Here is a 19,283-nt window from a genome sequence, read left to right as displayed (position 1 = left end):
AAAAGAAGCATACGGAATTCTTCAATAAGTTTTATAATTTTCTTCAAAGAAGAATAAATTCTTTCTTTGAGTATAAGATGGCAAGCTTTTCTAAGACTAGTAACAAGTATATCCGGGGGGGAAACCGCTGACCAAAATCTTATACACCAATGCCCACTAATGCCCAGTGGGTATTGCTTTATCTTATTATCTTCTTTTATCTTATTTATCTTGTTTTATCTTATTTTATCTTTATAATGCCTCAGCAAGACGTAATGCCCCAAAAATGCCCTAATAATGCCCAGTAATGCCACAAATCTGTACACCACAATGCCCTCAGCGGTTTCCTCCTCGAGTATATCTTAAAACTATTACTATTCAGAAAATATTCTTTGTTGAAGCGAACTATTACTTAAACGGAATAAATTAAACTGAGTAATTACTTTTCTTGACTGTGCAATAATATTTTTCTGTGTGTGGCAAATATACTCACGGTGGGTTGCCTCTTCCTTTCGAGAAGTGGCGATGGAATAAAAACCGACGACTTCTAGTCGGATTTGAACTCGGGACTCTGAGGGGAACTCACTAGAGCAGCGCTAACTTTCTACGCCACGATCACCACACAAATGTTAGTTTACAGGTGTTAGTTCACGGGTGTAATATATACGATATTCTTTTTCATAAAATCTAGATTTTCAAAGCCATAACTCTTCCGTAACGTAGCGTTTTATAAATGATGCTCAAACGAAATAACAGCAACTGAAGATAATGTTGTACACAGAAACGACATAAATTTTCGATATTTCTGACAAAACGCATGAACGTTCAACGTTTCACACAGAGCTCATTGCTCACATGACACGTTAAAAACAATTTACATTGTCCACATATATATGCAGATTATTGTGTTTTACGCCCATTAACTGACCCTGGTTCAAATATTTGGGTTTGGTATTAAAAAAAATTATCGATAGTCGGTAGGTTGGAAATGTTAATTCTTCGATTATCTCGTGGGTCTCCCTTAGATAATCACGAAAGTGACGGAAATATTCAAAGATTTGAGAGTGGTATTTTATCAAGGTTGTGACTCAACAAAGGCAGTCCCTTTCCTATCTCCCTCAGCTTCCAAGCTCGTCGCTCAAAAGATCACTATCTATTTCCCTACATTTACTATTATTGCTTTTTATTGCATTAATTTGTACTTGTGGCTTTTGTGTACAGACCGACAGTGTCTCACTATGCAGATTACGTCAAAGAACAGCATGATATCATTGAAATTAAGTTTAGGAGCTTAACAAGAAGTCTATTCACTCGAAACTTAATTTCAATGATACCGTGCTGTTCTCTGATTTAGTCCGAATAGTGGAACACTGTCGGTTCATACACAAGAGCCACATAATTTCTATATTACATAAATGTTTTCACGAATTCGCAGTTCTAAAAGTAAAAGGTGCCGAAAGTGCATGAATCACTCCAGCATCCCCTTAATTTGATTTTCAACATCAGCTGTTTATTCGCGCTCCTGAGCAATCCACGCACACGTGCACAACGGGTTGTGGTGGCGCAGGCAAAAGCTCGCGAGGCAATTTCCGCGTAACATCAACTCTAATCGCGCGCGCGCGCGGTTCTCCTCCTAGTCGATTGATCCCTTTCACGTGCGGGGAGGGAAGCGCTCGCGAAAATGGGGAGGCGCGGCGAAATTTATCGTTTATCACACCGAGCCGCGCTGCTCAATAATGCACGGCCGAGTGCGCCGCTGCCTGGGTTTTAACCCGCTCGTTTCGGGCGCCAGAAGTGGATGAACGGCGGAACGTTTCGGCGGATCGAATACCCTTACCTAAAGTACCCGCGGGCGTTTCTACTTCAAACGCGCTCCTCTCGCCGAGAAGAGCCTCCCCTCGATCCGATTAAACGAAACCGGTTCGCAATGAGACCTCTCCAACTTACGGATCTATTTGCGTGGGAAGCCATTTTTTTTTTCAAGTTTACGCTTTTGCGGGAATACACGCGGTTTACATTTTTACCTTTCAACCGTTAGGTCACTATATATCAGCGTGATATATTTCTAAAAATTTCTTGAAATTCATATGCTTAATCGCGGTTAAACACGGAATCCAAAACTAGAGGCTTTAACTACTTCAAGCGCTGAATCTAAGGCTTAGAGTTTAAATCTCTATTGTAGATGGACACTAAAAGACGACGTAAAGCTATCTTAAAGACGTCTTTTAGACAATCAAGGGCCGGAATCGAACCGATACCATCATAACTAACCTCGTATTAGCACCGAGCTACGCGTCATTCCTTGCATCGGAAAGTGCAGGCGCGCGGAGAACAAAACTGTCTTTTACGTCGCGCCCAACCGTATCCGTGCACGTGGGTACATTCTCCACGCGTTTACCTCGCGAGTCTCGAGCGCACCGCGCGCCCGACGTTTTAACTCGCGCCGGGACTCGCGGAGTCGCGGGGACGAGGCGGCATCCGCGCAATAAACGGCGGCGTATCGCGCGAGCGAGCGCGACGGGGAATCGGCGGCGGCGGCGGCGGCGGCGGCGGCGGAGGCGGCGCGCGCGCGCGCACAAGAGAGAGAGGGAAAGAGAGGGAGCGGGACGGAGGGTACAGTGCCGCGATGTGGGACAGTTGTGATGAGAGCGAGTGCGGGGAGTTCGATTCGACGAGGACGACGACTAATCGCGCGCGGCCAGAGATGTTCGAGCCCACGGAGCAGGGAAAGGTGAGCGGGACTGCCCGGTTTTTTTTCTCTCGCGCGACGCAACGTCACCGAGCGACGGCGGAGGACGGTGCGCGCCGTGCCGTGCCGCGCCGCGCCGGGCCGGGCCAGGCCGGGGCGCGTTCGTTGACGCGCTTTTCGCCTGCGACTCTCGCACGGGATGACGTTCGCCCCGACGACGAGTGCACCCGCCCACATGTACGGCCGCGCGCGCGTCGCCTCCGACTCCGCGGGCGACGTTAATTCCGCGGGGACGCTCCGCGAGCGGTGGCCGCGCGACGTCCCCGGACCGATTAACCGTGACCGAGAATATCCGGCGGTCGATCCGATCGACGGGCTCGCTCTCGGAAGCTTTTTCTCACTGGCCGGAGAGGTTAGGTTCGCGACTCGGACTCATGCGTCCCGTCGACGGTCGTCCTCGGCCTGTCGCCGCGGGAATCGGTCGCGTCGGTAACCTCCCGCCGCGCGTCCAAGTTGGGAATGCAATTTTACGTTTGGTATATCTGTAATTCGCCGCTGTCTTTGATTAGATCTAGCGGTAACTCGCATTGAGGGGCTCCGTACCTGTGTTTCTACCTTTAGAGATGTATCCCTTGCGAGTCATTAATTCCGTTGTTGCTAGGATCTCTGCATCCACACGGGCGTTGTACTTCGTGGAGCGAGTGCCAGGGAAGACGAGGTCCACAGTTCAGGGACGCTTAATATCGTGGAATACGTAAGATTCTGTTGTCGCAGTCAACATTATATGCGCATGTTATATGCAGACATGTAAGAGGTTTGTTTATCACAGAGTTTCGGCAAGTGCATAGAATGGAAGCCCGTGGAAGACTCCGTGGTGTCGGAGTGTCAAGATCAAGATCCAGAATGGTCCTTGGTGGATACGCACACGAGGAGGACTCGCACAAACTCGGAGGGTCCAGACTCCCTTGGACGTACGAGAACCGTTAAAATACTGTTCTCCGACTTGAAGTCATTTCGCGTGAATCACGGCGGGCAGCAGCTCATATTCATGCAGAGGGATGGTACCACCTACGTTGCCTTCTTTCAGCTGGCCAACGCTGAAAGCTTTGTCAATTCGCTGAAGGGATTTATCAAATTTGTAAAATCACGTTCGGACAGGAATTTATACCTGGTGCTGGATGAGGTTGAGACCGTATTGAAGAAATCCTTCGCCGAGTTGGATCTGTTTCAAGAGAACACGTCTGATTACGTGTGGAAGTTTGTGAAAAACTTACACAATCGTCCCTACGAGACAACAATGGAGGCATTCAGCAAGCTCGCGGACATCTGGTGTAAGAGGATAGATTAATGACCCGTAGTCAATACGTCAATTCATTATCATGTCCGTGAACATGGATGCTTTTGTCTGATGGCGCTTATTAGTTTAGCAAAATCTTATATTAGTAGCCTACCTCATAATACGGGTCTCTCCTCCATGTATATTTATTATTAACGTTGCAGTGTATAAAGAGCCAGTTAAGAGACCCGTTGAAGAAGCAGTTGCCGATTTATTAAATCAGTCTCTCACAATCGATCCTCATCCGCGTGTATCTGTATCTATAGGATCCGGAGAAGAGTACGAAGTGATCGGAGTTGGAGTGGACCTACCTCCACGACCACCATGTCCGCGCGGTAATTAATGTATAAATTAAAAAATTATTCTGTAACAGATTGACTATTGTTGATTGCATATATGTATTTTTATGCTGAAACAAAAATTATAATCTTCTCAGGTGCGCCGTTGACACAAGAGCAGTGGGAGAAATGTAAAGATCGAGAAGGAAGAATCGCTAATCCCGAGGCTGTCAAAGAAATTATCTTTCGAGGGGTACATGTCCAAGTATTTTTCCATTGATGATATTCTACATATGTCGTAAAATATAATTCTGATATATCTGTGATAATTCATACAGGGTATTAATCCATCGTTGCGTTTTGAAGTATGGAAATTTTTATTGAATTATTACCCGTGGAAGTCGACACATAATGAAAGATTAGAACTTAAGAGGAAAAAGACTGACGAGTATTTCACAATGAAATTGCAATGGCGTACTTTCACAACTGCGCAAGAGAGTCGGTTTTCCGATTATAGGGAACGAAAAAGTTTGATAGGTAAAGCAGTAAAACTATTTTTCTAGGAGCAGTTACGGGCTTTCACGTTTTGAACTGAGATTAAAAAATTTTTTGGTGTTATTTCAGAAAAGGATGTCAACAGGACAGACAGAACACATCCTTATTATGCAGGAGATAAGAATCCACACTTGGAGCAATTATACGACATACTCATGACCTACGTAATGTACAATTTCGATTTAGGATACGTTCAGGGTATGAGCGATCTTCTTAGTCCCATCTTGTTTCTAATGGACAATGAGGTAGATGCGTTTTGGTGTTTCGTTGGATTCATGGATAAAGTGGTAAGTGTGCGTTCGTAACGGTGTATTATTGCATAGAGAACTACTGTTACGAGTGCCTGCAACTAACCCTTGTTATTTTAAAACAGAGCACTAATTTCGAGATGGATCAGAAAGGCATGAAAGCGCAGCTGTGCCAGTTTTACACGTTGTTGTGCACTACGGAACCACAGCTGGCATACTATCTGAATAGACATGATTCCGGTAACATGTTCTTTTGTTTTCGATGGTTATTGGTATTATTCAAGCGGGAATTTAGCGCGATCGATATATTAAAATTATGGGAGATCCTATGGACCGATCTACCTTGCAAAAACTTTCATTTGCTCGTATGTGCGGCTATCTTGGACACAGAGAAAAATATCTTAATAGAGAACAATTACGGATTTACGGAAATTTTGAAGGTGAGTTCAAAGCATTTTCCCAGTATAACGATAGAAATTTGTCAAAATCCTCTTACAATGCTATTTACAGCATATAAACGACTTGTCACTTCATATTGAGCTGCCTTGGACAATCTCGAAGGCAGAAGGTATCTATTATCAACTCATGTCCGTGGAGCATCAAATTCCCGATGACATTCGTGTAATTATCGGACTGGAACCACTGCATAAATCATCGTCAACGAATGGGAGCGATGACGAAGCGTCCAGTAATCATGCTCGAGCTAATGGTCCTCGTAACAACTCGAGAAGAAACAGCTCAGGCAGCGCTAATGTTAAATTAGGAGAGGACGAAGTATCTTTCGAACGCGGATTGAATATGTCGTATATGTGAGGTCAGGACTGGACTTTTATAATCATTCACTAACAGAAAACTGATTGAGAATCGGCACGAACGGAGGATAACAAGAGTCCGTTGCAATCTTGACATCTGCAAACAGGAATATTATATATTATCTTATAGTTTGAAAATATAGCTAATCTTAATTTTAAACATATTATTGACAATAATTTCCGTGTGGCTTTCAACAAAATTAATAGCATTTTCTGCTGGGAAAACTATCTCTAAAAATAGTAGAACAAAAACTAAGTGCAATTTGGTGCATCACTGTTTTTAATGCAGCATTAAACATTGGAAATATATAAACTAATTTTTACAATGGAACATTAAAATTGCACTCAGTGTTTCACTACTTTTCCCAGTAGAAAATTTCTATATAAATACTTCGAGGCGAAAACGATAGAAAGCACGTTCCTAAACATACATCGATTAGATTTTTTTTTTAATTGGAGTATGATAGATGCAATTTTTTTACTTTAAACATTGTGATTAATTAGTTGTAATTGAGATTGAAATTCTAAACAGTAGAATGTGAATGTACTTGATACGTTTCGAGAAATAACTAATGGTAGTGTTGAATTTTGAGATATTTATAACACTTACTGCATGTACAGAGACGAACAGGAAGGAACAGATTATAATCGCTGCGCATGCAAAAGTCGTGCAGATATTTTAACGAAACCAGCAAAAACAAACTCGCGACGATTGTGATGCACAATTTCTGCGGACGCGCGAAAACAGATTAAAGACAACATCCTCAGACCTCGATAAGTGTTATATACACGTAACTTTTACCTAAGTTACAGTCTCTTTTCTAGATTTGTATAAAGCTTCACGATATTACTGTACATTTCTAATAAAAATCACCTATTTAATCTTTCATATATTTCTGACGTGTAGTTTTTTCTCTCTCTTAGTTATTGTCTATAAAATAATTCAGACCATTTCGTGTATTATTTCGCGCCTTTTACCGAGAAACAGCCAACAAATGATACTCGAAGCGACGAGAGATTCAATGCAACGATACGTCCGGAAGTACCGCAATAAAGAAATAATTTCAAGTTCGCTAGCGTTTTGATTCTCGGATGTATCTGTGTATGAATCGCGCTAGATATTTGTCTTGTTGGCTAACCGAGCGTAGATGGCAAATCGCGGGGATTCAGCGATCACGCGATGATATCGATCACCAATTATTCACAGAGAGCGATCGCGATTTCTTCCCGTACTTGTCGCGAACGCGTATCAAGAAAGAATAATACGATATGCAGAGCGATTTATTCGATTGTCACCGTGTACGATCCCGCGTACGACGTTACCTTATTTCGCCGAGCACCGTAAACCGAGCTTTCATTCAAAGAAATGTGACGTAGCACCGTAAACAACTCTGTCAAAAACCGAGCGCAATCTATTGAGCCTCGTACGATAGTTATTAACATTTATCAATCGCGTTTAAGTAATTGATTCGTAATCGTATTTCTACGGCGATTTGTCGAGATGAATATCACGCATAATTGGAAGAGAAAACGCGAGGAATTACATATATAAATTATTAGTTAGTTTCGATACCTGCATCCACGAGCGACGTTATCGTTAAGCCGGTATCACACTAGCAACTGCCGACGACAACCCGACTGACGATTACGATTGCGATTGGCAATTCGTCAATCACATTGAATTAAGGATTGGCAATTACGATTGTAGTTGCCATTTTCCACATTGACATTTGTGACAAGTAAAAAAATTATACGATGTATCGTATGCAACAGCGACATTGGCGCAATATGTGTAAGCGACGAAAAATATTTTTTATGTCACAGTGCGAGAATATTTTGGATGATATACATTCCATAAAATTGGTCGATTTTTTATCTCACATATTAAAGTAAGTTCCAGATCTTTTGTCCACATATCTTTTTTTAGACCCGTTGTCACTTACCTGAGCATTAATGTATGCAATGTATGCAGAACTATACAGAACTAAACAAATCATCGTGTGATTCACATACGAACTCTCATTGGCTGCGACTACGATCAGCGACTCGAAAAATAGAAGGCGTCCTAGCTATTATCTAATCGCCAATCGCAATCGCTATAAGTTGTTGTGCTCTGATTGGTGGATTGCCAATTGCAATCGCAATCGCCAGTCGGGTTGTCGTCGGCAGTTGCTAGTGTGATACCGGCTTTACCGACGCAGAATGATAGCCGTTTATCCGTGAAAATCAACGGAGCAGGTACGGCGTACCTCTCACTATTCGTCAAAGTTTTTTCAATGTTTTTCAAAGCCGCGCGCTGCTCGGTAATTGTTTACGTCGAGCCGCCGCGCCGCCGGCGACCGCCGCGCGGTCAGAGGACGTTCGCGCTTCGCAGTATCGTTCGAATCGCCGGCACGTACGCTACGGGGCGACGTGCGTGATCAGTTTCCGCGTAATTAAGTGACTCCACAACCACGCGAACGAGCCGGTCGATTCTGCGGGTGCCGCGGGACGTCGTTTTCGTTACTCGGAAGAGAGAAACTTCGCTATTCGAGATACATCGCGTCGTTGGAAGTGACTCGTGTAGTACTTGCCGCCGTAGTAGCGCCGCGCATTGCCTGCCGGGAACGGCGCCGTGTCGATCCATTGAGGAACGCCGTGGACACGCAGCGTATCGGTCTCGCGTGTTGATCCTCGCATTTCACGGCACGCATAATCGCAGTGAGTTTATCATTGTTCAGTGTGACAATCGCGCGACGTAGACTCGATCCTCGCGCGTCGGTAATACGTCGAGACGCGTAGATGTGGGAAATCCCGGCCGAAATCTCAGGCGCGGTCGGCGTCTCTACACGGCGCCGTCGTATCCTCGGGCGCGAGGAGTACACCGAGTTCTCCAAGTTTAATTCGTATCTTCCTCGCGCGTGCGGTGAATCCGAGCTTTCCACGCGTGATGCGCGGCGAGAGAAATGGCAGAGAACAATCCGTGAACGCTTAAGACTGTCTCAGTCGTAGACGTAGGGCAAGGCGGGGAGAAACGTAAGTCGTATACAATAGCCTTTCACGACTTACGTTTGTCTCTTGCCTTGCCCCACGTCTACGACTAAGCCAGTCTTAAGCGTTTACGGATATCGTTCTTTGCCACCAGCTAAACGTTCGCGCGAAATCGCCCTGTCGAACGCGACGCGCGTCAAGTTGGCCGCGAGCATCTCCGCGAGTGCTTCCCGCCGGAACGTTCCCGTCATTTCGCGTGACGCCATCTCGTCAGACTCGGCCCGTATTTCCGCGCGCGATTGTCTCTCGTTCTCGTTGCGGAGACGCCCGCGTCGATTAACGCCGGGAGTGCCGTGTCCGTGCCTCACTTCGGTAATTAGCTCCTCTTTCGCGAGTGTCGCGAGTGCCAGTGCGAAATGGAGGAATCTGAGAGGTGGCAGCGGCCCAGGAGGCATCGGGCAACGGCGGAGCAACTTTACGGTAAATATTTTTTATTTCGTAAAGAATTAATCTTCCTCTTGTTTATTTAAATGATTAAAAAATTATTTTCTTTAATATTGGCTTTCTTTAATTCTCCGTTTTAATGTCAACTTTATAATTGTCTGTTGCAGAAGCAACGCAGTCAAACTCCGCTGCTGCGCGTCAGATCGGTGAGTCCAAAACTTTTTATTGAGACAACGAATGCACACACTGTAAAAAATTACATGTAAAATTACAATTAGTATAGTGGGTTAATGGGTGTATATTTACATATGTCAGCAAATTTACTTCTTGTAAGTAAAAGTATATGTAATAAGTAAACTGCTTGCTTTTGATTGTGTAAATTTTACAATTTTTGTAATTTTTTATTGTGTATAAACAAGTATTTACACAACAAAGTAACAAAATGTTTACTCCTTGTTGTGTAAATGCTAACAACAAAAAGTATGTCTGGCCCAACAAAAAGAGACTGGATACGACGAGATAAATAGTCAATATTGGCCACTCAAGATGGAGTATGTAATGTGATAAACCAAATAATTTGATTTCTTTTCATTTGTCAAAATTCGGGTGGGTTATTCTTCTTTATACATATATTCTCGTATATGTATGTATGTGCGAGATTAATTAAATTATATCCTAATCGCGCGCGCAATATAACCACAAATCAGACTTTATATATCGCGTCGCGATTTTACCGAAAGGTTTATAGATTTACCAAGTTAAAACGCGGATAGACAGAAAAATGAATAGGCAGGTTATAGGTATATCAGAATACGGGTAGGTAGGAATTCGGATAGGCAGGGACAGGGGGACATAACTCGATAATTAAAAAGATACAAAATTATAACTGCAATGTAATAACGAATATGACTATATTCATTGTTAATATAAAACATATTATTGCAATGTGTATAATACTAATAAATATAATTATATTTGTTATTACTATATTTTTAATAAAATTGTTAATGAAATTACTATATTTTTTAAAAACTGTAATTTTAATAAACCTATAATTTAGTATAGCATAAATAAAATGTATACTAAATTATATTAAAGTAATTTTTAGGAATATTGTATATTGTAATAGTATTGCAATTTTGCTATATTTATTTTAAATTTTACAATAAAAAATATAGAAATTGCTTAATAATTTTATTACTCAATAATAAAATTACTAAATAACAATAATTTACGACTGGCCAATTTACCAAAGCTAGAGATCCTTTAATCTGGTCATAAGAAAGCACGCTGTGGTTGGTCCGCCATTTTTCGTCAATTTGTGCCAGTTTTATAAAGTAATTATTCAGTTTAGCTTCCTCACCTCCAAAATCGAATGCAAATAGGTTTATTCAACGCGTTTTCGCTCAAAACAAAAGAATCTAGCAGAAAAGAAGTGTTGCTCTGCCCCGCGAGCGCACTTAGGGTCGGTATGACAGATTTCTTAACTAAGAAACCTGTCGGTATGACAGTTAAGACCTCAGTTAAGAAATCTGTCATACCGATGAAATGCAAAGTATTTTCTGCTTTACTAACTGCAGAGTCAGCTAGCACGATATAGCACGTATGTATGTAGACTAACCTTACCGGTGATACGCGGGCCAGACTCTGATCTGATTAGAGCTGGTCTCTAGTGAAATGTAAACAATATAACGCACAACTATCGGGTATGCCCGATTTCCTTCTCACACAAAACAAATTTGACCGCGTGCATGGAATTTGCCATCGCGAAACGGCGCGGAAAGTGTAGGAGGCGGCGCTCGAAGAAACGACTGCGCGAGCGAGTGAAGCGTGAGGTTAGGTCCGCGAGGCATTGGATGGTTTTCCCCGAGTGTAATGTCACCGACGCACGTGGAACACTAATGACGGGCACGATGCAGGCGGACGCTTTCTGGAAGAATTACGCGGTGGCCCAGGAATGGCAGAAGCGGTAGGTTCGCGTACCAGAGATAGACGTGAGTAAGGGTCTTGAGGAAAAACGGTCGTCAAAAGGCACCCTGTCGATTCGCAGGCACAGCATAACCTGGTGGAGATCGCGCTGCGTCGCGCTCGAGCACGAGAATAAACTGCTGCGCGACAAGGTCAGACTCTTGGCTCGATATCGCGGCTATCGCAACACTCAGAAGGACGATTGTCACGTGGAGGATAACAACGACGACGATGGCGATGAAGATGACACTACGGGTGAGAACCGGGCGGAACTCGGTGCGGATAGTAACGAGAATTTCGAGTTCAACGTGACCGAGGACATGTTGAGCTTCTTCGAGACGAGCGAAAGGCATAAGCGGGAGATGCGGCAAAAGCATGGATCTAACCAGCTCAAGAATTCGGATGAGGTACCCTTTGTCGGCGCGGCCGAGAAAGCCCGGGTGAGAAAGGAGGAGGCCGACCAGCTATACGGTGCGGCCAGCTCTGAGATATTGGTGATGGAGACCGCGCTGCAGAGCGCGGTGGAGCGATACGAAGACACTGCGAATCCACAATATTGGCCAAATATTTCTCTCAAACCTTAGGACAATTTTAGTTACTTTGGTGCCCTCTAAATTCAATGTATTCTAAAGATATTTTTAAAATAAACTTCTAAAGTTTTTTTTATAAATTGTGGGACGATGTTGACAAAGTAACGATTCATAATTGCCTCTTCTTTCATCATTACGTTCCAAATTTAACATATCTACGTTGGGGTAGTTGTTTCGCAACAGTGATGCTCGCAAGTTTATTCCAGACGGGAATCAGCACTCTATTAAATGATATATCTTGATGCAATACTGTTCTAAAGAATACACGTACGATTAATACATAATATAAAATAGATTCGAAAGATTATAGATTGAGGCGTTGCCGCCACTTTTCTTACACTACACTCATGTCTACTACATAATTCTTCCCATTTTTCAGTTTTAACCGTTTATATTGTTAAAACGGAACGGTCAATAATTTTTTTCCCAGTTACTTGATCCATTTTACTTTATAACATCTTTGTTTCTCATACGAATCTCACTCACCGTGCCGTCATTTGCGTTTACACACGCAAATATTAATATTTTAACACATAATAATATGTGCAAATAATATTTCCCGTGTAATAATATTACAACGAATTATATTGTTACGTGTAATAATATTTTTAACGTGTTTTACACGTAATATTTCGTGTAACATAGCAAACTTTAACATTTTTTTAGAACTTTGAAACGGTCAATTTTAATTTAATTCGTCTTATTGTGCGCGTGTTAATGTAAAGAATAAACTGTAAAAATTCGAGATAATTCTCACATAAATAATTTAACGAAATAACTACCTTAATATGAAGCACGACTGCTAGAGGGTGCCACCTTAACGATTCCGCGGCTCTTATTTGTCGTTCTGTCACTAGATGGAACTACATATCGCTAAATTGAAACTTGTCTCTCGTAATATCTAGAGGAAAGATCTATAGTCTATAAGGTCTATACAACAAGGTAGACTAGTAATATAAGAGCGATTTCTACTAAACTAATAGGCTCCATCAGTTGGTTCCACCATATGTTTATTGTCCTTGGAATGAAATCTATTTAGTAAAAAATTCATTGTTAGATAGTGCCTGTAGACGTCGCAAAAAGATTTTTTTAATTGGACTGTCAAGTTCTACTGGAGTGAGTCTTTAAACCATGTCTATTATAAAATAAATAATATTTAGCAATAAATTCTACATGCAATGATACAGTAAAATCGTATTAATAGGAAAAACCGGGATATGTTTAATTGTTTAATTGTAGAAGTTAGATTTGGTGATCGCGAAACCCCAAGGCGTATGGCTCGTAATATGCGATACGCAGAGTATTTCTATTATGAAATAGTTTATTCTCCTGTAAACAGGTTATCTGATAGCATATTTAGCATATTTATGAATGCCCTGAAAAGAAAAATACACATTTTGTCCATTTATTATTTTTTGTAGAGTCTGACTATAAAGAAGGATACATTTGGAGTATAACGGTATAAGTGGGTGTGGACTATTGCAAATCAGTTTCTCTATTACATTTGTATTTCGAAAACATTTAATAGTTTCCTAGTTGCAACACTTGATGTAGTTTGCACTTTATTAGCAATTTCCCGCAGTATTTCATATTAGGGCCACACTTTTTCGATTTCTCATAAAGCTCTCTTTTTATATTTTTCTAATTTTCAGAAAAAAATATAATTGCATTAAATTTTACATTTTAGCAACTTAAAGCTTATTAAATTTCCTTCGAAATAAGTTATTATATTTTTTAATTGTGCCTATAGATTTCCGGTAATTACAAAAATGAGCTCTGTATCTCGTACATGGAGACTCTCTAATGATTTTATGAACTGTAATAGATTTGTATGAACTGTAAAAAAATATAAAATTTATATTAAATTTGGCAGCAATAGGCTTGCTATTGCTGTCAAAGATATTGGTAAACAAGTACAATAAGATAGAATTAAAAAATATACTTGTCTTACTCTAATTTGTTGCACGAAAGTTCACCAGTGCAGCAGTAGGAAACAATTCTAAAATGAACTCTCCCAGCGCTATGCGTTAATCTTCAATAAAACAGAGTATTCGATTCGCGATCAGGTCGGTTCCCTCATGAGGTGGTATATTAAAATCAGTTCGTGCGCGATATAGTTGTGAACACACATATGTATTATTCGTAGCAGAGAGAGAGCGAATATAGTATAAATATATAAAATCAGAATATAGTGTAATAATTTATCTCTACGCGCGTTTACTCTACACAATTCGAATTATTGTCTATCTGAATATTAGCTAATGTTTTTAATTTTTTATACATATGATTAAAATATCACAAAAATCTTGAACACCGGACAGTGAACACCGAATCTGACCACACGCTAGTGTTCGTTATACAGAAAAGAAACGAACGACGTCAAAAGACGAACGTAAATGTCCGAATGTTCGCGTTCGCGGTTCGTTCGACGTTCGTTCGTGGATGTATACCCAGCTTTAGACTAACAATGAGCAAATGATCGCGAACAAATGCGAAGGGTTCGGCTTTGATCGCGCTCGTTTGTTTAGTTTGAATTTGGCTTAATATTACTGGAATGACAACTTCGATGCAGATTCAAATTCTCTTTATCGCGATAGAAAAATCGTGTCCCAATCGCAAGATTGAACTTGCAGCTCGCAAGACTCGTCTGAATCGTAGGCACGTACATTATACGTTAAACTCGCGAACGCTCGCGGTGCGAGACGCAACCGATCGCGCCAGAGGCAATATCAAGTTGTTTCTCTCGCGCGGTAACGGCGCGGCCATAAATGACACCCATCACATGAAATACACCGAGGGGAGAAGCAATTAATAGCTAATCTAATCGACGGAGCAATTACATTCACATATTATTATTACTCAGATCAGAAATAATCGATCGCCACTGTCGCGCTATGAAAAATATTATTGCCTCGCGAAACGCTTGTGCGAGTATCTGCGATTACGTGCGCGCGCGAGCACATGGGACATGGGTAGAAAAAATGAAGAGGAGAGAAAGCGCGTGAGAGGAAGATGAAAAAGTTGCAACGCGAAGACAGGCTCTGTTATCTGTTAGTTTCATCATGAATGCATAACGTACGCGAAATGCAGCATTTTTATATTTTTCTTTAGTATCATTACACAGAGTTGAAAAGTTTACGTTAAATTTAATAGATATTACGTCCCACAAGCAACTACACACATTTTTGCGTTAATTTAATTTATTATATGGATATGTTAAATGGTGATGTGTTATTACTATATTAATATTTTAACGCAAATGAAATACAAACCTCAAAGTAATTTTAAATAAATTTTGTGTAGAATCAACAAATTTTTAATAATAAATTAACTACGAAAAAGTTATTCTTACATTTTACAGTTGCAACAAGTCAAACTTTTAATGACTTATTACTTTTATAAAATAAAATCAACATTTCATACATTTTAATATATAAATCCTATCAATAATAACACGGAACATATCGTGTAAAATTAAAAATAGATGCACGTTGCGCTGTTTTTACACTTTTTTTCAGTTCTTTTAATAATTTCACATTTGAGCTTAATTAACACAACAGCAATATATTCAATTAAAACACGAATTTGTTAAATATTTAACACAACAATTTTAACAAGAGAATATAAATTTTCCAACTATACGTAGTTAAAATAGTTAAACAAAGGAAACGTGTGTTTGCTTGATGTTTTACTGAAAATAATTCAGTCGTTATGAGAGAGTGCCGTTGAGTCCATCTCAGTATCGGTTTCCAAGATCTCTATATAGGATGCGGCGCGCTGGAAGATCTTTTGAAAAATCGAGAAAAATCCGTACACGGATTCTCGTCTATCAGTATCGCGTTCCGAGAGATGCGTCCGGATGTGGTTGGGTCGGACTTGCAATTCTGTCGTGACGTCCACGTGTAGAACCAGACTGTCGAGACCTGAAGAGTTGCCTGTGCGCGCGCTATGCCTCTGTAACTCAATTACCGCGCATTGTGTTCGTGCCTGTGGGTACCACAGCACACGATTTACCGTGTGCACGACGACGACGACGACGACGATGACGGCGATGGTAACGCGAAGGTGCTGCACAACTTGCCCGCAGTATAGATCAAGGCCGTAACTCCTGCGTGCGCGGAGTAAAGTGGTTGATATCAAGCATTCAAAGTCCCAGAGCCAGACCTCCTTTGTCGCTGATTGAAGAACGTGGCGTCGCTAGAATTTCAGGGTTTACTTACATACGACCCGAGAAAACGCGAGCATAGGGACGGCAGACCGTATCGAATTTCTATAATATAAGTTCGCCAAGCGGAGGCACAATTGCACAGTCGTATTTCTCTTCAAAGGTGGTTAATTTAAAATCTAACTTCGCTGGAAAAGGCATCGTGTCGGTTAAAGATTTCCGATCTGGCGAAATTTACTTTTTAATCGTCCGCAACTCCGTTACGACGAAAAACGTTTCTTGAACGAAACGGGACGCGGGAGAAACTACGGCTGGGATCGTTCGGGCGTGCGTTATCTGTAGGCCAAACCCGCGGACAAGGGTCGTAGGATTCCCAGACCAGTTCGTGGGAAGGCGGCAACGATACCCTCGTCCAAAATAAAGAACTTAATTATCGAAATAACGTGTGTCGCGATGCCCCAATACCCCGGCTTACGTGTTAGCTCGACCTCTATCTTGTCCTACACTTCCACATTCGAGGATCTCGCATGACCTCGGATCTAATTTATTCTATTCCCTGTCAGGGTTGGCAAAATTCTACATTTTTTTATGAAGTCTAGGCCAGTGGTAAAAACTGGTATTTTCCGGAAATAATCGGCAAAAATTGGTCTTCTCTATTAAAACCGATAAAATAAGTAGAAACATTTAGAAAGCACTGCAAAAGAGCATTGTTTCCCGCATAAACTAACAATTAATATAAAATTTAGTATCTCCAAAGTTCTCGTTTGAAAAATATGTATTAATTTCAATGAAACAATTTTTTTTAATTAAAAATCTTATTATATTGAGAAAATTAACACAAGCTCGTCTTTATTAAAAATCAAGAAAATATCAAGGATAAAAGACCAATAATATTACGAGTGGTAAAGCTAAATTTTAATGTATTGTAAAATTACCGCTCGTAATATTATTATTAGCCTTTTATTCGTGATATTTTCTTATTATATTGGTTTCTTTTTAAAACAGTGATTAATATCTATGATTTAGTATTTAAAACAAACATCTTTTTTCATAAAAACTATAAAAATGACTAATATTCATATAAATATATTTTAATTAAGTATTAGTTATTTTTATAAGTTTTGCCAATTTATTCCGTTGGATAAAGTTAGGGAGTTTTTTCCACCCCCTGGATTTTTCCATTCAACCCTGATTCCCGTACCTTTTCACGAAGACAACCGAGGACATGGGGGAAATTAAAATCGTCCGCATTGTTTGTCCCAGATAGAAGACGCTCTATAATTGAGACGTAAGAGTAACAATCGCGACGCGAACACTTTTCAACAATTTCTGCAATGGCTGCAAATGTTCTATATGTCGATACATGCATAAAATCGGACGTTACACGTTTCTGCGTGGCACGACCGGCTCAGCGAAATTATTTATTCTCATTCGAGACGAGCTGTGACTTATAGGCGGCAAGTTCTCAATCAGTGTAAAACACGTAACGTGCAAAACGTCTTTCCTCTCTTTCCTCGATAAACCGGTCGGTCCTACGCAAAGTAGCCGCACTCTGGAGAGTCGCTTTATATTCCCTCCGCGACTTTCATTTAGATCTTTATCGATCAACTTTCACGGTGTGCTCCGCGCATTGCACCTCATTACTTTGCTTCCGACCTCTGCGGACTTTCGCGCGAATACAATATCGGGAACTCGTGCATTAAATTCGCTTTTCACTTTGCGTTATATCGACGAGGAATCGTTACGGGGGGCTTTCACAAATTGCAATAAATATCAATCGATCGCTAACGAACTTGACGGCGATGCCGTCGTTAAATGTGACCGCGCGCGAATTCTTCAGAATCGACGACGAGAGATTTCGAACGCGCTGGAAAGCCGAGAGGAAATGATGTTACGTAATGAGCGAGATAGAGAAATACCCGCAGCTAGATGAATACGTTAACGCGTGTATTTCAGCCGCGAGACTTGGGCGCGTTGTACGCACCGACGTATGACAATTATTGTCCATTATTCACACGAACGAGTAGTCTTGTGAAGTCACGCTTTTTACGTTGACTGTACTTTTTTCAAGACGCACCCATATTTTCTTACTAAATCCCATCCAACGGAAGTAAAAATTATCAAGTCGCCGTTGTCGAGTGTTACGCTCTTGCAGTTGCTTTCAAAGCAATTTGTCTTCAATTATCGAGGGACACGCTCTCGGGACGGAGACGGGCGAAAAAATGCCGCGAAGTGTTCATTCTGCCGAAGTGCTCGGGATCTTTTACCCCCTCGTCTCGTCAATTCCCGGAGGTCGCACACGACTCTTAGGGTTTTCGCTCTTCCTCCTCATCTGCCCTTCGTCGCGCCCCGGAATCCTACCGTTGCATTTGCAATCTCATTGGGACACTAAGGACCACCTTTCGCTGTACCAAAATGGCGCCGCTGTGGACGAGGATGGAAAAAGATCACGGCACGAAGAGGGAGCGTTCTTGCTTTTTATCGGGTCCGTGTCATTGGCGGCCGCGATGAGTACTGCAAGCACGTATCGGATATCCGCGTCGAGAGAGAGAGAAAGAGAGAGAGTCCGCGAGCCTCTCGAAAGGACAACGAGAACGAGGACGCCGTGCAATGGAGGCACCTACGACCGCTCGCCTTATTAAGCTCCCTATCTCCTTTTCCTTTCGTCCTGCCCTCCTCTCTCACTCTATCCCACTGTGCAGCACTTAAAATCATGGCTGCACGTAACCGTCTACTGATTATATGGATTCGGCGATGATTTCTGATGATGCCCCCGACCCCCGAAATGGTAAAATAATACAGTGTCGTGTCCTAGCCCGGACCCTTTGGGTACCGTGGGCCGGTTCGTTAGCGGGGCCTTGGCGCGAGGCACCCTGTCATTATGCGGCTGGTCCCCATCATCCCCACCAGTACTCAATTTTCAGTGCCCCTCCACGGCGTGCGAGCTCGACAAATCCCCCTGGCACTGCTGCCGCCGCCCCCCTTTCTTCTTTTGCCGCGCGCGCGCGGTCCCTTCGCTCGCCGGGGGCCCCTGATCGTCTCTTCCACGGTGCTACTATTCTACGCTCCGCGACGTCGTCGCCCGTTTGTTTACGCTGCGCGTCGCGAGAATCGTCGCTATGAGAAAGTATCCGCGCACGCACTTGCCGCCGCGCGACGTAACGCGCGTTACATGTCCACGGTTGTTAACTCTCTTTAGAACGAAATGGAAATAGCGCCCTGAAGAGATATGTCGTGGATCTTGGCGAA

At 42.0% G+C, this 19,283-nt stretch overlaps 2 protein-coding genes and 1 pseudogene across 2 annotated transcripts; all 3 read left to right on the top strand.

Moving 5' to 3' along the window:
* Window positions 1-2,575: 2,575 nt before the first annotated feature.
* Window positions 2,576-6,790, top strand: LOC105567869 (TBC1 domain family member 15). The gene is made up of 9 exons (XM_012023098.1): window positions 2,576-2,710; window positions 3,330-3,422; window positions 3,498-3,999; window positions 4,169-4,339; window positions 4,441-4,535; window positions 4,621-4,819; window positions 4,907-5,124; window positions 5,211-5,525; window positions 5,596-6,790. Exons 1-9 carry the CDS (start codon window positions 2,606-2,608, stop codon window positions 5,896-5,898), a joined length of 2,001 nt encoding a protein of 666 aa, XP_011878488.1. The 5' UTR covers window positions 2,576-2,605; the 3' UTR covers window positions 5,899-6,790.
* A 4,120-nt stretch (window positions 6,791-10,910) lies between these two features.
* LOC105567867 (uncharacterized protein F10E9.5-like) lies at window positions 10,911-11,984 on the top strand. The gene is made up of 2 exons (XM_012023097.1): window positions 10,911-11,280; window positions 11,362-11,984. Exons 1-2 carry the CDS (start codon window positions 11,063-11,065, stop codon window positions 11,861-11,863), a joined length of 720 nt encoding a protein of 239 aa, XP_011878487.1. The 5' UTR covers window positions 10,911-11,062; the 3' UTR covers window positions 11,864-11,984.
* A 3,323-nt stretch (window positions 11,985-15,307) lies between these two features.
* LOC105567974 lies at window positions 15,308-16,116 on the top strand (annotated as a pseudogene).
* The last annotated feature ends 3,167 nt before the right edge of the window (window positions 16,117-19,283 follow it).

This window comes from Vollenhovia emeryi, unplaced genomic scaffold (genome assembly GCF_000949405.1).
Source record: "Vollenhovia emeryi isolate VEMERY1.0 unplaced genomic scaffold, V.emery_V1.0 DF939133.1, whole genome shotgun sequence".
Taxonomy (NCBI): Eukaryota; Metazoa; Arthropoda; class Insecta; order Hymenoptera; family Formicidae; genus Vollenhovia; species Vollenhovia emeryi.
This window is presented reverse-complemented; position numbering and strand designations above follow the sequence as displayed.

Bases quoted from the DNA above. Each gene is read 5' to 3' on its own strand.
- LOC105567869 (XM_012023098.1), top strand. From the start codon at position 2,606: ATGTGGGACAGTTGTGATGAGAGCGAGTGCGGGGAGTTCGATTCGACG. The intron at 4,000-4,168 runs GTAAGAGGATAG...TTAACGTTGCAG, and splicing joins CAAGCTCGCGGACATCTGGT to TGTATAAAGAGCCAGTTAAG. The intron at 5,125-5,210 runs GTAAGTGTGCGT...ATTTTAAAACAG, and splicing joins TTGGATTCATGGATAAAGTG to AGCACTAATTTCGAGATGGA.
- LOC105567867 (XM_012023097.1), top strand. From the start codon at position 11,063: ATGGAATTTGCCATCGCGAAACGGCGCGGAAAGTGTAGGAGGCGGCGC. The intron at 11,281-11,361 runs GTAGGTTCGCGT...GTCGATTCGCAG, and splicing joins GCCCAGGAATGGCAGAAGCG to GCACAGCATAACCTGGTGGA.